Below are 17,502 nucleotides of genomic sequence, written 5' to 3'. Positions count from 1 at the left end.
TGCTTGGTTTTACATTATTGCATTTAATATCAATGATAATAAAACAGGACAACATTTAAAGGTATAAGCAGTGGCAAAAAAACCTCTAATACAAGAGCAGAAATCCTTAATTTAGAAATCGATCATTAACTTTTGTAATTTAAGAAGGTGATTGTCACTTACCTGCCCCCACACAAGTTCACCCAGTCCAATAAACACACACCACATCCACTGGTCAAGTTGCAAAGGAGAGCAGCTAAAAGGTTTTCCACCAAACTGTACAATTACTATCTGCAGAAGGAAAACAGCAAGCGAGATAAAGATACCTTTAGTAAGCTAAAGAAAGAGGAGGGGATAAGATATTTTTTAATGTACGTCTCTGGGCGTTAACTATTGTTTCTCAACATTAATATTTTCATTCATTATTTTAACCTTGATCCCTGGAAGACATTAGTACAAAAATTGTGCAATGAGTTATGAACAGATGAAATGGCCTATATATCCTGAAGGCTTTGATTCAGCTGAAGAAAGTTGTATCTAAATCCCAAATAAACCAATGATGCAAATTAATCATGACTACATTATTTCCAGCTACTTTCAGTGTGACTTAGCCACCAATAAATTTAGCTGAATGAAGCTTAACACCTTCCTAAGGACAATCCCATATTTATTCTGCAACTACATGATGCTAAAGGAAAATGTCACCATAAAAGCTCTGAATAGAAACCAGCCATATTTTTCTTAGTATATTCTGGTTTTGAATGTGCTGCAGCTAATAATACTGTATTTGTTTTGTTCTGACAACATAACAGTTGTTATTCTAAACTTAGAACTGTCATAATGCTCAGAGAGTTTACTCTCTCTGATATGTGGACAAGACATGGGTTAAAAAGGAGACTATGGGAACTGATAGGACTGTAAAGTAAGGATGGGACAGAAAGACCAGATCTGAGGATGCAGACCCATTGAAATTATAGAAATTCAGGAAATGCTTTGTTAAAGAAACCTATCTTTTGAGGCGGGAGCTGAGGTGGTTAAGGATGCAGCTGCTTCATCACAGAGAACGGTACAACAAAAAGAAACGGGAGAAAAATGTAAAATGCAACAGGAGACTAGTCTGGGTAGAAAGAATGAAAACCAGAATCTTGGCACACAGAAAAGGAAAGGGTGGATAATAGAATTAGGAGCAGAGACCTGAAGAGCCTGAAATATAAGTCAAGAACCTTAGTGCTGTCTTCAGGCTGACCAGTTGGGGGTGGGGGTGGGGGTGGGGCATGCAAATGCTCAAAGACACAAGGGGTATCCTGTCTGAGGGGAAGGAGCTCAACCTCTGGGTGATGCTATGTAATTGAGTGTTTTGGATAATCAAGTGTTAGATAGGACTTTTGCTGTATAAACACATCACCAGAGTATGGAAGAAGCCATAACCAATGCAGTGCTAGGAACTAAAGCCTTGAGAACAAACAGCACCCACAGAGAAAAGATAATGTGAACGTTAAAGACATTAAACAACTACAGAAATATATTCATCATCATCATCTTCTTCTTTTATAGGCCAACTTTCTCACTGAGACTTGAGGCAGATTATACAATTAAAATAATACAATAAGAGCAGTATAATACATACAAACAATAATAAAATAAAACTGGATTGCAAAATTAAAGAACAGCACATTAAAAGTATACTACATACCCCCCAACAGTATTATGATGAATATTAAGAAAATCATATATCTAATTCCAAACTGGGCCATAGAGTATGGATTAATACAGTGCAAAATGGAACTAGGGGCAGATACATTAGGAAGTCCCAAATTTGCACACATCTATCTATCTATCATCTATCTATCTATCTATCTATCTATCTATCTATCTATCTATCTATCTATCTATCTATCTATCTATTTTTTATATTTATATTATATCTATCTATTTTTTATATTTTTACCCCGCCCTGCCCTGCGCTCAGGGCGACTTAAAAGGGAACACTAGTGCTCACACATAAAAACACAGTAAAACAGAATAAAACAGTAAAACCATTTAAATCAACAAAGAATAAAGTGCTCAATAAGAACAGGATGGTCTCCATAGTTTGCAGGGGAATATCAGGCTGCTATTAAAGGTGGTATTGCCTATAGTTGGTACATAGTCCAACTATAGTTGGTACATGGTCCGGTGGTACCAGAGCCGTGAAGTATTTTGGCAGATCTTCCGTGGCCGTCCTTCCATCCCATTATTAACCACATGATGGTGGTAGTGGTGGTAGTGGCGGTAGTGGCAGCCCCTACGTAAAAGCCTGGTGGAAGAGCTCCATCTTGCAGGCTCTGCGGAACTGCATGAGGTCCTGCAGGGCCCTGATCTCCTCTGGGAGCTCGTTCCACCAGATAGGAGCCACCACTGAAACCAATGCCATGGGAATAGGCTGCCACTATAAAGCAATAGGCCGCCACTATAAAGCAAAGCCATAGGAATAGGGATTTGGATGCCAGAACAGTCCTAGAAAGGGTCCTGTCCCCCTTCCCTGATGGAAGGGGACATGCCAGACACAGGTCTGGTGGCAGCCACTAATCACTTATTACCCACCCTGGCTGCAACAGCTGCTATGCAAGTACGCCAAGCTTGGCACTTGGTAGTGGCCACTGCACAACTGGGCCATGCCCAGCCTGGCATCATTCTGCGTCACTTGGCCAGACTTTTCCCAGGGAGGTTGTGGGGGGGGGGAGCTGAAGAAAGGGAACAGATAAAGGTAGGTTGGCTGGTGGATAGGAAGAAGAAAAGGAAGCAGAAAACTGGGGCTGCCATGGAGGGGAAAGAGAAAACAGTGGGGGAGAGTGATACAAGTTAAAAGGAGACGCCCCCACAAGTCCTGACAGGTCCCCTGCTTGTAAAATGTAAGAAGGTAAAGGTTTCCCTTGCTCAAAATCTAGTCAAATCTGACTCTAGGGGGCGGTGCTCATCTCTAAGCTTACTTATTAATAATATACTTTGTGTTGTACTGTCACACATATCTAGATACATTTTTAGTACTGTTAGACTAATGACAAGAATTTCAAAAAGGATATCGTATGGCTCCTTGGCTCCTGGACAACTGCTAAACTGAAGAAGAAAGGCTAGTCCAGTCTAGCAAAATGAAGTTCTCTCCATAAGACAAACACATGAAAGGAAAAGATCATCTAATCGGCTGATCCCTCCTCCTCAAGAAATCCATAAATAGAATGGAGGATAAAGATGGATCAAATAGAAATGATCAAGAAACCAAACATTGAAGCACAAAATCAAAATAAGTGCCTTAATTGTGGGCATGCAATCATTTGTTTAATACCTAGCATCACAATCCCTGGCCTGGATAGCCCAGGTTGGCCTGATCTCATCACATCATGGAAGCTAAGCAGGGTGGGATCTAAGCAGGGTTGGATCACCAAGGAATACCAGGGTCGTTACACAAAGGTAGGCAATGGCAAATCACCTCTGGACATCTCTTGTCTTGAAAGCTCTATGGCAGTGATGGCGAACCTTTTAGAGACCGAGTGCCCAAACTTCAGAGAATTCGACACTTTAATGATGGTCTGGGCCTGGCTGGGGTGATGGCACGCGTGCCCACAGAGAGGGCTGTGAGTGCCACCACTGCTCTATGGGGTCATCAAGGCTGTGACTTGATGGCAACAAAAAAAAAGCATCATAATTCATTTGGATAGCTATAGAATATCATTCTGGGAGGAGAAGACCTTAGAGCAGAATAAGCAAATAACACATTGCTGTGTTAGCATGTATAATTATTACCTGCACAGCAAATGTTCCTAATACAATAGTGCAAAATATAGGATTTCGAAAGATGCCATCAAAAACATTCCTTTCGCCATGGATCTTGCGTGCGTTGATTTCATTAAACAGCTGCATCATGACAAAGGTATTGAAGATGATGGGTTAATGCTCAGAAGGCGGAGAGTGGAGTGGTCCATTCCTGCCAGTGTCAATCTTGAATATTTTTTCACCTGATCATAAACAGGAAACAGAAAATAAACTCTAAAAACATTTAGCACAACTTATGTTTCAGTTTGCAATCTGATCCATATGTCCATAAATTCTTTCCAGAGCACAAATCACAGCGCCATGTCAACACGACAATGATGATTTTGACGAATAATAATACATTTAAAAAACAACTATTTATTTATTTAGACATTTTTACCCCGCCCTCCCTGCAAGCGGGCTCAGGGCGGCTTACAAGGGGCATACACCCATACATAAAACCAGATAAAACAATAAAATCATGGATAATAACAACAATAACAATAATAAAGTGCTTATTATAACAAGATGGTCTTGTGTGGTATTTGGGGGCAAAGCCCTCTTTGCTCAAATCATATATTGAGCCTCTAATTCCAAGCTTTCTCCACAAAAATAGGAAGAGATTCAAGAGTCCTAAATTGGCTCATAATGTCTTGTCACATGCATGCTCTTTAAATATCACTTTAAACTGTAATACAGCATTTCCTAATTGCCTAAGCCACCATGCTATGCTCCCTTTTCTTGCCTTTCATGTACAGTATGTGTCATGACATGCTGAATAGTCTGCTGAAAGATGGCTGGCTTATTATTCAGAAAGGTTTTTCTCTAGCTGGTCATACAAAATGCTTCATTTGCTTTTGTCCCATGTACATGACATATGGCTAGCTCTTGCAACTTATGTAGCTACCCCATGCTTCCGGGATGATGATGGATGATTGGTCAGCAGAGGGAGCCAGGCCATTGTTCTGGAAATTACAGTGCCAAACTCAAGTCAATTTTAGCTCTCAGTAAGGAAGGACAGGTTTTTTTAGAACAAGTAAAGGATAATAAAGTGACATTTCCAGGTGAAGATGTTTTTAAACAGATAAAAAGAATGACCAGCTTGGTTTCTAGTTATCATCTGTTTGGGTTGTTCCCCCTCCCCAGCTGAACCCAAACAGATGATAACCAGAAACCAAGCTGGTCATTCTTTTTATCTGTTAAAAAAGCCTGCCTGTGCAGGAAAGGCGGGTTATAAATAGAAAATAATGATTAATAAATAAATAAATAAAACATATTCACGGTTTTTCATGCTACTTTAACAAGCCACCCTCTCTCTCTCTATATATATATATATATACAACTTTGATCTGTAATTCCATTTCATTGTCTGAAGAAGTGTGCATGTGCACGGAAGCTCACACCTTGAACAAAACTTTGTTGCTCTTAAAGGTGCCACTGGACTCAAACTTTGTTCTATTGTTTCAGACCAACATGGCTGCCCACCTTGACATTTCCAGGTATGCACCAACAGTGATTACAAGCCTCAGCTGCCTGGTCTATGGAATGCAAACTGTGATTGTGCAAAAATGGGTCCAGCTTGGAATACTCTCATTATTAATAGCAAAAGCAGACAATTTCAGTTATTATTATTAGCAATTAAAATCCATATTTCAAAGCTCATATCAAAACCAGATTGGGATATGCAATAAGATATCAAAAGTTCCACTGCATTTGTGAAAACTCCCAACGTACACGTATAGTAGCTCTCTGGATTATGCCTGATGTTTAGAATACAAAACTACTTCATAATTTCTTATGAATGGGACTCCATTTTTGGTCTCATTTTCAGGTGTAAATATGGCATGCAACACACATTTGTTAGCCGAACTGCTTTATCTACAGCAGTTGGCAAATTTTAATCTGGGTGCTTGCCAGCTATACCAAGGTCCAAATCCTGCCCAGGGGTTACCAGTAGAAGGAGTCGAGGCTGGTGTTGTTCAAAATAATTGTCTTTTACTTAAGAATATATAAATCACATACACACAATACTGATACTCACACACGTTCAATCAAGTTACTTAGAAATACAGAATTACAAAGAATCACCTTTGCATTAGCAGGTAGGGTGATGGAGAGCAATACTTATCTGTCCTGAAGCTTGTCAATTCCAATGAAGAATGGATGGGGAGAAAAGAATTCTAGGGGAATTGAACACACAGCTAGAACCAGCCAGCTTGTGTGGGTCTCTTGGCTGCAGACCAAGAGATCAAGTGGAGATAAGGGTTTGGGTATAGGAAGCTGGACAAAAGGGGAATGAAAGCAGACAGGGGGTGTTGAGGGGATGCGGCTAGCAAGGGCCAAGTGACTGGCCCTTGTCTTTTATAGGTGGATCTTTGGGTTGGTGGCAGCTGAGCCGACCCGTGGACCCACCTACCTGTTAGTCCACCCCAAAACTAATCTCATTGGCTGCGTGTACTAAGGGGTGGCAACCTAAAAGGGTTGCCCAATATTGTAACTTAAGATCTAACTCAGAAGGGATGGCATCTGGGCAAGTGTGAAACTTGGCGTCAAGGAATCTCCTTGATGTGCAGATGAAGCTTGGCCATTCCCAGGTCATAAAAAGGGTCCATCTATCAGGAAATGTCATTCAGAAATAAAGCAGAGATGCAGAATACGTGACAGCAGACAGTTCAACAATGGGGGCTGTTTCTCCTTAGGTTGTCCTTTTGCTGACAATATGAAGATGTGTGCTTCCCTTCACCAGGCTGGCAGTGTGGCTGAAAACCTATTCACATGTAAGGCTTTGTGCAGGCACCTTCTCTGTGTAATGTCACAACAGGTTATTTGTACAGCTTTCTTTTAGCCTATGTGTGTGTGTGTGCACAGTCCATGTAGTGTTTGGCAGCAAATATAAATCCATAAATCAGTTTCTTTCCTTAACACATTTAATGTTTATACAATACTTACCACTAAAACTTGTGAAGGGAGATTGTACCTATAGTCTAATGTTATGATCTAAATCGGACGTGTTGGGGGATGAAAATTAACTGAGCTTACCAACAAAGAGAAGAGTAAAAATGAGAGTGAGCTGGTATACAGCATGCCCCAGGATGTTCTTCATCATGGTGCGTGAGATAAGAGGCTTGTTTCTGCCATATGGTCTCCTGAGCAAGAGGGATTCTGTGGGAGGTTCTGTTGCCAGAGCAAGAGAGGCAAAGGTGTCCATAATCAGATTGACCCATAGCATCTGTACAGCTTTCAACGGGGAATCCTTAAAAGAGAGAATATAGAAAGAAAAATCTCCATGTCAGCATGGTGTAGTGGTTAGATTAGGATCTGGGAAACCCAGGTTCAGATTTCCAGTTCTCTCTCAAAACGCAATGGATGACTTTGGGCAAGTCATTCTCTCTTAGCCTGCCCTGTCTCACAGGGTGTTTGCTGTGAAAAGGAGAGAAGGACAATTTTATAAGCTTCTTTTGGTCCCCACTGGGGAGGAAAGAAGAGCATATAAATCTAAAATTATACATACAATTTACTTAGTATCTCTATCAATCATTTCTGTACAACCTTTTTGCTTACAAAGTGCTTTAAAATTCTAAATTTATTTTTTTAATCCTCACAATAACTTTGCCGTGAGGTTATGAAAATGTCTTGTGCTAGTCAAGCATTGCCAAGAAGGCAATCAAAACTGTGCCTGCCACATCCATTACTTTCACCATATTAAGTGCCCCCCCGAACTTAAAACAGGCTAAAGTTTTACTTAAAACAGGCTAAAGTTTAACAGATAATGATATTTAATTTATATATTACAACCTGCACTCAGAGAAATCAGAAAAATGATTTTTCTTGTCACATCATGTGTATGTAGGTATAACGATTAAAAGTTCCTTATCACCTAGTATCCATGCTAGCACTACACATCCCTGGCAGCAGCTGCTACTGATATGAAGGCATTGCCTGGTGGTGCTCTCTGTCTGACACTTATTACTACATTGGCTCTGAGTGGTAAAGAGAAACAAGCCTGTTACAACACAACAGACATTCTACAAAACCTGAAACCCAAAATCCTGGGCAAGCTGGCAGATATTGTTCTGTTAGCTAGTAAGAACCGAAACAACCACTAGAAGGAGCTATTTGCTCACTGAATCTGTTAGGAAGAAAGCTGAAGTCATGTACTGCTTTAGAATGGGCTATCCTTTTAAAAAATAAGAACCTAATTCAGATCTAAGTGGAGGAAACGAATCCTATTAAAATACATTTATTCATTTATTTAAATAATAGTTTATTCTCAGTATCCTTCCTTAAGTAATGAAGTATAATGATTTATCAGCTGAATAAGACTGCATTTGGAGAGGTAATTTAAAAGTGGGCAAGGCCAAAGACACAAAATGAAGAGAAAGAATTAAATTTGCAGCCATGGCTCTATGTGAGCTATAGAGGCAGAAGCGGCACTAGACTGGGATGACCTTGTGGCTTATCTTCATCTCCATGGCATACTGGGAGCACATGCTGGATGCTTTTATTTAAACTGTATTTTGTTTTTGTGTGTGCCTCATTTTGTAAGATGCCTTGAGTCTCCAGTGTAGGAAAAAACTGGGGCAAAAAAATTCAGTAATAAATAAAATGAATCAGTGGACTTGCATATAAACCATCCTAAGGTACATTTTAAAATTCACTTGTATAGCTTTTCCATTTTTTTTTTTTTTTTGGTCTTCAACCTAAAACAGGTCACGGTAACAACAGTGTTTCTTGTTTAAACACAAGTAGTGAAAATTACATCAGTAGTGACCCACAACACTGAATGCCGACAATACAATGTTGATGCCGCTTGAAATAAAGTTTATGATTGAGCTGTAATTTTTGCAACAAAGAAATCTAAACTGTAACTTGCATCCCATTGTACATTCATACTGTAGGCAATAAATGTTCCCTCAGTACGTCGTTCTGAAGGCAGCCTCCTATTACATGGTGTTTTTAATGGGAAGAAACATTCAAAGCCGGAATCTATAACTTGCTGTCTAAACAGGTGCAGTCTATTCCAACACCTCAGGGCTCTGACACATCACTCCCACGTCATTGTCTTGCATGTGTTAAACAGGCCTTGGAGCTAGTGGGATTTTTGCCAGGCGACAATCCCAAACACAGAATTTGTGCTGCTTCACTCTTGTCTTGTTAGCTCAGCACAAGGTGCTGCTGCTACTGAAGCAGCATAAGATACTGTTTACTTCTGCACAGGTTTAGAAGATTAGCTCACCAGCCCTCTGACAACTTTTTTGTTCAGCTTAAATCTGCCACACAAAAGGCTGTATATTATATTGGTAGCAACTATGCAGATGCACAAATGACTCTTGTGCCTGAGATGACTGTTTAACCGGAAAACCAGTATCATCCTTCAGAAACAATGTAACTGAGAGCATAATAAATGGGCCTGAAGAACAAAGGGAGATTTAGAATGAAAGCTAAGCTCTAGCCAGATACTATGTACTGCACCAACATGCCTGAAGTCTGAATATGGCCTGTAAGGCTGCCGTTTGTTGCTCCTTCTGAATGACAAAAAGGCAGACATTTGTGTCCCTTCGGTGAACAATTCAACATCTATATAGACTTGTAAAGGAAGTGCTCACATGCATACTGTATAGAAATATTGATTTCTAAAGTCTCCTGCCTTCTCCTGTAATGTCTTTCTGACAACATGCTGTGTCTTGTTTCCTGTTGAAGTCAAATGGCCTCAATAGCCATGCCATAAACCCACATTCTTTCACACTTTCATGCCAAAAGCCAGACCTCATGGCTATACTTTCTGGCCCACATGCGACAAGTCACGTACTAAATGAAGTAGCTGGAGTTTGGTGCTGACTGCAGGAGGGGCTCCAAACTTCTAGCCAATCCTATGTTGCAGCTATGACAACCAACAATTGGGCACACCCCTGTCCACTTGTGGTTGGCTGGATGGCCACAGCTAATCATGACTAGATTGGGGTTTAATTGATTGATCCTGAGGGGAGTGAGCTCTCTTGCTCTTGCGCTCTCCCCGGTCAGTGTCTGTTTATTGCACCTGGAAATGCTATCTCTTGGGAGACAAAGAACTGCTTTATGAATTGGACCACATGGTTGGGCAAAGATGGATTTTTCCTTCAAAATCCCTTGGACTGTTTGGATGTTCCTGAACTTGGTAAATATGTATCTTTTATTGTGTAGTTAAGGCAAATCGCCTTAGGCTTGTTATTTTTGTAATCTCTGGTAGTCTATGCTAAGGTCTGTACTGAATAAAAATTATTCTTATTTCTAAATGGTCTCTGATGTTGTACCTGAGTTCCAAGTCTAAATCTGGTGGCTAACCCTGACCACATACGCTACCTTGGTAAGAGTGTGCATCTCTGAGTGAGGTCCTAATGTGTTAAGTTCCAGATACCAACTGAGAGTTTGAACCTCTAATCTCAGGTTGGGGGGAACTACTGTAGAGGTTCTGGTGGCACATTGTTGTGAAACCAGAGAGGGTATAGACCATCTCGTGATTTGTTGTTTAATGTACTGAAAAAGTACAGGGTTCCCTCCCATCCCCGGACTGGCCTGGGTGGGCAGTCCTGTACACATACTGACTGAATGACTGAAGAATCTTTCTTGCCTTGGTAGCAAATGAAAGTTAGAAATCATTTTCATGCGACACTCAAGGAAATGTGTTGCAAAAATTACAGTTCAATCATAAACAAAGGTACATCTTTCTAAGTCGCTTGAAGTCATCAACTTAGACGATGTAGCTCTAATTAGGGCTGTAGGTAGTGTTTTTCCCCAAAAACTGATTGCTTAAAGTGCTCACCCCTTCCCTGTGTTTTCTTCCCGAGTGAAATCTGTATTTGTAGCTATAAAAAAGTATCTGTTGTACAAGTGTCAGTGAAAACCCACGGGACCTCCAGTATATAATGAAAAGCCAGTTTCTTACTTTGATCATCCTCTAAATTACAGTGTATAATTGGCAGCCATCACTTTTGGCACAGCAATGCGGTCTCACTGTTTCACAGTGCCAATTGCCCAACGTTGCTAAGGTGCCTCTAATAATTATCTGTCATCTATTGAGCTACACAGTTCAGTCAAGTGTAAAATCTCATTCTAAAACCAAGCCTAAGCATTAAACACACATTAGTTTTGGCACCTGGCAGAATGGAATTTCCAGTGCCGCTGTCTCTCATCCTGATTAGTTCCTAAGAAGCTAACCAACATGTGTTTGAATATGAATTTAGTCCCCCATTAAACATGCAAGTCAGTTACACTGCACAAGAGCTAAAAGGTGAGATGCTAATTCAGGGTATTCTCACAGTCTATGACTCACTAACTAAATGGCAGAAGAATTTTTTTTGTTTTGGTAGCTAATCCTAAAAGAAATCAACCCTGACTGTTCCCTAGAAGGCCAGATACTGAAGCTGAAGCTCAAATACTTTGGCCACCCTGATGCTGGGAAAGACTGAAGGTCAAAGAAGAAGGGGACAGCAAAGGATGAGATGGTTAGACAGTGTTATCGAGGCAACAAACATGAAATTAAGCAAACTCTGGAGCACGACGGAAGACAGGAGGGCCTGGCGTGATGTGGTCCATGGGGTCATGAAGAGTTGGACTTGACTGCGTGACTGAACAACAACAAAGCTAATGGGGAATTCTTTTTTAATGTGGCCTCAAAGAAAATGTGTTGATGTTGTGATCCACCTAAAGTCAACATTTCACAGATTTTTTTAAAAAGCCAGACCTTGGAAGATGTTCGCAAAGAGAGTGATCCTCTTTTAAAAAGAAGATTATCTAAACTTGGAAAGCAGGTTGACATATGAGTTAGAGAAAGGTGCTAAGCACATCAGTGTTCCTCTTGATACATAGTCACTGTTACATTCCATGCTGGGATTTGTTTGAACTGTAAGATCCCTCCCAGTTCTTTACTTATTAGAAAAGAACCTTAAGATGCAACACACTATATTTTTATGCTTACATTGGAAATTCTGTTTGGTATGCAATTGGAGCTCTTTTTGTAGCAGGAACTCCTTTGCATATTAGACGACACACCCCTAATGTAGCCAATCCTCCAAGAGCTTACACAGTTCTTCTTACAGGTACTACTGTAAGCTCTTGGAGGATTGGCTACATTATGGGTGTGTCGCCTAATATGCAAAAGAGTTCCTGCTACAAAAAGAGCCCTGAATTGCAGACTACGCATGTACAGATTTCACTGATTGCAATGGGAATTATGGGAATATTGCAACAGGATTATGGGAAGTACTTTATAAATATGCAGCATTCCACAGAAATGCAGCTAAACATATGTAACCCCATAGGTCTGCAGGATTCATAATTCAATCATTGATTATACTGTCTGTATTTTAAATATTTTAATAATTTTCATTTTAACAAAATAATAGCATTGTACTATATGCCTAAACCCAATTTTCAAGCAAATGACACAACACAAAATGAATTGCATCAATAAAAGTACATGGCTTCTTTGACAAGATTCTGCAAGCATGGAGCACAGAGCTATTAATCAAAAGACAAGCAAGTTACATTACATATCTACTATTCTGTATCTGATTCTTCCAGTCAGTAGTAGTGAGAACAACATGCATGAGAAGACCATCACAGGCTCAGTGAGCTCTTGCTTCCTTCCCCTCTCTCATGGTCCTTGATTGGCAAGTTCTAGGGAGGACTAAATGCCTGTATGGTCCTCCCCCCTTTGAAAATGTTGTAGACTATGTACTGCAGTGCTCCTGCAACCAATGCCCGACCAGGCAGATTCTTTCTCACATGTTCAGATGGGCAAGGGAGATGAGGGTAGGGATGGACTGTACCCACTTACATAAATAAAGCATGCTGCCAGTATACCTTGGAACTTTCTGAAGGGTAAAGGCAAAATCCTCTGGTTTTTGTTTTGCAATCTTTCCCTCCCCATAGCTACTTAAAGAAGGCAAGGCAGTTTAGTACAGCCTAGATCACACGTGAATATGCTCCCAGGAATGCCCAGAACTATGGCTGTCCTGTTTCTGTTTGTGGCTCAAAGAAATACTACAGATTGGTTAAAACATAGCCCGGTGAACAGGTTCCCCTTATATTTGGTTCTATTTTACTGCAGTAATTAGCACGAGCAGCTTGAGCTTTCCCAGCCCAGAAGACCCACAGGTCTGCAACTGAACCCAAGCCCCAAGAATAAATAAATAGTTCTAACCTTAGAACAGTTTGAAAAATTTAGAAGAGTAATTTGGGAGGAGTTCCAGCTTTGTGGCTTCTAATACAGACAGCCTCAGGTTTCACTTGACCATATCATGATGACAAGGTAAACTTATTCTTTACAGTATACCTAATAACTTATTCATTATTTTCCTCCCAGAGACTGAATTTTCCTGTTGCTCCTGAGTGAACGGTATACTCTATTGAGAAATAGCAGTACTCTTCACAGAGGTTCCACCTCCTATTTTAGCATGACACATCCAAGATCATGCCTGTGTATACTTCTTTGTCAAATCCATTTTTCCATCTTTCCTATTATTTAATAAATTAGAAAGTCAAGCCAGCTATCAGATGACAAGAAATAATTTCAAAAAAGATTTATAATAGAATCTGTTTCTGGTCACATTTAAATCTGATTTTCATTAGATAAGCCAGATTCAGGCGGGGGAGCCATGTTGGTCTGAAGCAGCAGAACAACGTTTGAGTCCAGTGGCACCTTTAAGACCAACAAAGTTTAATTCTGGGTATAAGCTTTTGTATGCAGGCACACTTTGTCATATAAGACAGTTACTGAATGCTCAAGTGCTGATAGTATGTTTCAGGAATGTGAAGGCAATTGAGTTCATCAGAGTTCATCAACTTAGTTCATTCCCAAATTCATTTTGAGAAGTGATTCCTAATTCCCTGCAATATTATTAGAGGAAAATGTATTTTTTCCTGTGTTTTTAGAGTCCTGGCTCAAGGCAAATACACAACAGTCCCAGAGCTGGGGTGTGTTGTCAGGGCCAACACGGTGGCCAGTTGCAATGCCAATCCAGGGGTTGCCATTTTCTGTAATTTCTATATATTAATAAAAAAATCTCTGTTGTGGCCCCCACCTTATGGAATGACCCTCCTGATGAGATCAGGAAAGCTCCTACTCTCCTGGCTTTCCACATGCTATGCAAAATGGAATTATTCAAGAGGATGACTTTTTTTTTTGCGAAGGTTGTTAGGACTGTACTGTAATAGATTGGGACTATGGCCTACACTACTGTATTGCTGTATTACTGTATCACTGTAAGCATGCTCCAGATTAGGCAATTTCTACACCACGTAATCACGTTTAAAAGCTCATGCTTTGTTTCAGCTCTGTTTAAGATCTCTGTTTGTTTTCTGATTTTAGTAGTCCAAACTTTATTGGATGTTCATTGGATGTCCCGTCCTGTTGATTGTACTTACTGCCAAACAAACAATTAATACAAATGAAATTGATTGAGGTAGGATAATATATTAGAAATTTTTGCAAGAAGAGGAGGAGGAGGAGCTTGTTCAAGTCAGACCAGATTCAGGTATGGGGTCCTTATATTAGGTAGCATCCACAAGACCCTCCCAGCCCCAGCCTCTACACCACCATTGTTGACAGGATTGGCTTCTATGTACCCACTGCTGATTCTCATCTGTTTAGCAACATACACACTCAGCCTTACCTGGGTAATGCAAGCACCAGTGAAAGCAACAATCACGGCCACCACATTGACTGTGAGCTGGAACTGCAGGAACTTGGAGATACTGTCATAAACGTTACGACCCCACATTACAGCTTTCACAATGCTACTGAAATTGTCATCTGTTAGGATAATATCAGATGCTTCCTTTGCCACGTCAGTTCCTGCAATACCCTGAAAAATGTGGAAGTGATGGCAAGGAAAACGTATTAGCACAACGAGAGAAAGACATTTAAATCTGTCCATACCAAAGAATAACACCACTTGTTCCCAGCTGCTTGGAATCACCCTTGCATCTGTTCTCCCAAAGACTGAGCTAATTATGAAATAATAAGGAAAAGTAGGCCTAAAACAGCAGTAGGTTGAGGGACAATGGAATAGGCTTGCCAAAAAAAAAAGGTGAATATTGTTGTCATAAAAGATAATCTGGGTAAAATTTGCCCCCAACACACCATCACTTTCAACTTCACAATAAAAGCAGGTGACTATTCCACTTAATCCCAATGATGAGCATGTTCTCAGACATACCATTGCAAAGCCAACATCTGCTTTCTTAAGTGCTGGTCCGTCGTTAGTTCCATCACCAGTCACTGCTACAACCTGCCTTTGCTCCACTTGTGTGCTGTCAATAATACCTGCAAAATAGAGCAACACATTTTAAGTAACTGTGTGGCTTAAATAAGATTTCATAACTGGTGCTGCTACCTGCTGATTCAAAGGGAGGTAAAAGCATTACCGCAGGTGGACAACTTGTTGGCAGCCCTTGAAGTGATACATATCTGGCAACATGGTAAGACCTACAATTTGGTGTTAGGGACACTGGTTCTCTGCAACTGGTCTCCCATTAGCCAAACTATTTGTATCTACTACTCAGATAAATTGGTACTCCTTGAGACATGCTTTTCTTGTTCAGCCTTGCCCTCTCAGTCAATTTCTTGGTCCATGGGCGGAAGCTTACAGTAACCAGGGGTCATTTCCTGCAGGAGCGCACAGGAGCGGAGCTCCGGCAGTAAAGAGCCCAGGGGCGGGCACATGCAACAAGCCCCACCCCCTGCTCCCAGTGGCCCTCAGTCAGAGCAAGAAGCAGCCAGGTAAGTTGCAGAGCTCCCCCCGGCCCAAAACAGTCCAGTGTCACCTTTAAGACCAAGTTTTATTCAGGTACAAGCTCTCCCTCCTCTGCGAGGACAGATCTGCATGTCCCCCCCCCAATAGCTAGCAATCCAAAACAGTCCAGTCGAGCCTGAGTGGTGGGTGTTGCCCTCTGACACACTTCCGGTGATGTCAGGGTGTGTGGCATATGCAAATAAGTCATGCTAATGAGTTATGCTAATGAGCTCCTGTACCTCTTTTTCTATGAAATGACCCCTGACAGTAACATACACGAAATGTTCCACACTGGTAACAGCAGATGAGACAGGTAGAAGCTGGTCCCTTGGGTTTCATTTCCATGCTTTCAATCCTAATATCTAAGAACACGTTGTTCTAAGAAGCGAGTTATTATGGGCTGGATCCACTAGATCCATTCTGTTAAAGTGGCATTTTCCTCTAGCACAAGCATCCTTCAGCTGATGCAAGATGCTCTTCTGTATGTTAGCAAAACGGAACCACAGGATCCAATCTTGTGAGTTTTCAAAAAGATAGAAAGTTGTCCAGATATTAATATTTAGATTTGCAACACTGGTATTACATCTAGAGGTATTTCTAGTCCCTTGGGGTTTTTTTCTTTATAATGACCACCAGAGGGCATCAATGTGCCAATGAAGTTAGGATTAACAATGGACTGGCATTTTCAGCAAGGTAGAAGAGGGAGCCCAAGATATTTTCAATGATCATCAGAAATACATACATTTCAACATGTTTCCTGTACTTTGCATTATAATAATGGTATATCATCACAAAAAGCAGCATGTGAAGTTATGTCTAAATATCAATTTTCTCAGTGATGGTGGGAGCATGTATATGTATTTATGTGTGCGTAGGTGGTTGGGAAGAATTATCAGAGTGTAACCACCCTGCGTTGGTTTTAAGCTATTATTTCCATGCCACTTCCACTGAACATGGTCACAAGATCTCTCACACAGGGTCAGGGAGATCATTCCACTAACTATGAGAGCTCATGCTTGACTCATTACATTCTGCATATGCGGAGAGAACAGGAAAAGAGAAGGTCACTTGAGATAAAAACTTGCTTCTTTTCTCACCCTGGGTAGAGTCTGCAGAATCCAAGTAGCATTTAAACAGGTTAGGAACTGGACCATATAAAAAATTAACTGCAGAAAATCTGACTTCTCATTTGCTTAGATTCTGCTCTGGCGCACAGTGTACATGGGCCTGTTTAATTCAATCACAATAGTTACACAGAGATCTGTTTTCTCTGTTCATCTGAGATACATTTACTTCTTTTCCAATTCACTCATTTTACTCCAGTATTACATTAGTGCTCAACTTCAGATATTAAACCCTGCTTGCAGAATGGTTACATACAGATGTGAGCATATAGAAAGGCAAGATTATGAATATTATCCGAGGAGAACTTGTGAAATAAATGGATGCAGGAAAGTCCAAGTGCTAGTTCCAAGCAGCACCATTCTATGTCCATTGAAGTCAAACTGACAAACAACAAAGTAAGATAGTATACCTATGTTCAGACTGACATGCTATTTTTCACACACACACCCTTTTTGGCCTAGAGAGCAATTCGTTATGGAGCTTCTTATCTGCAATCCAAAATACTGTAGCTGAAAGATCTGTGGGTTTATCAATGTATTTACTATTTGTAATAACAGAGCAAAAGGTAGTCTCCAACCTTCAACTCTTTAGTAAGAGCAGGAAAAAAAACTGCTGCCGTCTGAGACTCTATTTTTCTCTCTCATAACAACTAACAAAATAACTGAGACTCTATTTTATTGAGGGATTCAGCATTCAAAATACTCAGATAATGTTAAGACAAAGGTCCAAGTCTATTACATGTATGTTAACATTTATATACGGAGATTATATTGGAACCAAAATATTTATTTCAATTCATTAGTATTCAAATAGTGCTCACACAGTACACACACCT

At 40.4% G+C, this 17,502-nt stretch overlaps 1 protein-coding gene across 1 annotated transcript in view; it reads right to left on the bottom strand.

Annotated features, from left to right (window-relative positions):
• The window catches only part of LOC107124162 (plasma membrane calcium-transporting ATPase 2-like), a 265,585-nt gene that overhangs the window by 28,309 nt on the left and 219,774 nt on the right, over nucleotides 1-17,502 (bottom strand). Inside the window, 5 exon segments of the mRNA XM_015427552.1 lie at nucleotides 163-270; nucleotides 3,760-3,971; nucleotides 6,808-7,021; nucleotides 14,421-14,612; nucleotides 14,967-15,073. Coding sequence (XP_015283038.1) covers nucleotides 163-270; nucleotides 3,760-3,971; nucleotides 6,808-7,021; nucleotides 14,421-14,612; nucleotides 14,967-15,073 — 833 coding nt within the window.

The sequence above is a fragment of the Gekko japonicus genome, unplaced genomic scaffold (genome assembly GCF_001447785.1).
Source record: "Gekko japonicus isolate JY-2015 unplaced genomic scaffold, Gekko_japonicus_V1.1 scaffold354, whole genome shotgun sequence".
NCBI lineage: Eukaryota > Metazoa > Chordata > Lepidosauria > Squamata > Gekkonidae > Gekko > Gekko japonicus.
This window is presented reverse-complemented; position numbering and strand designations above follow the sequence as displayed.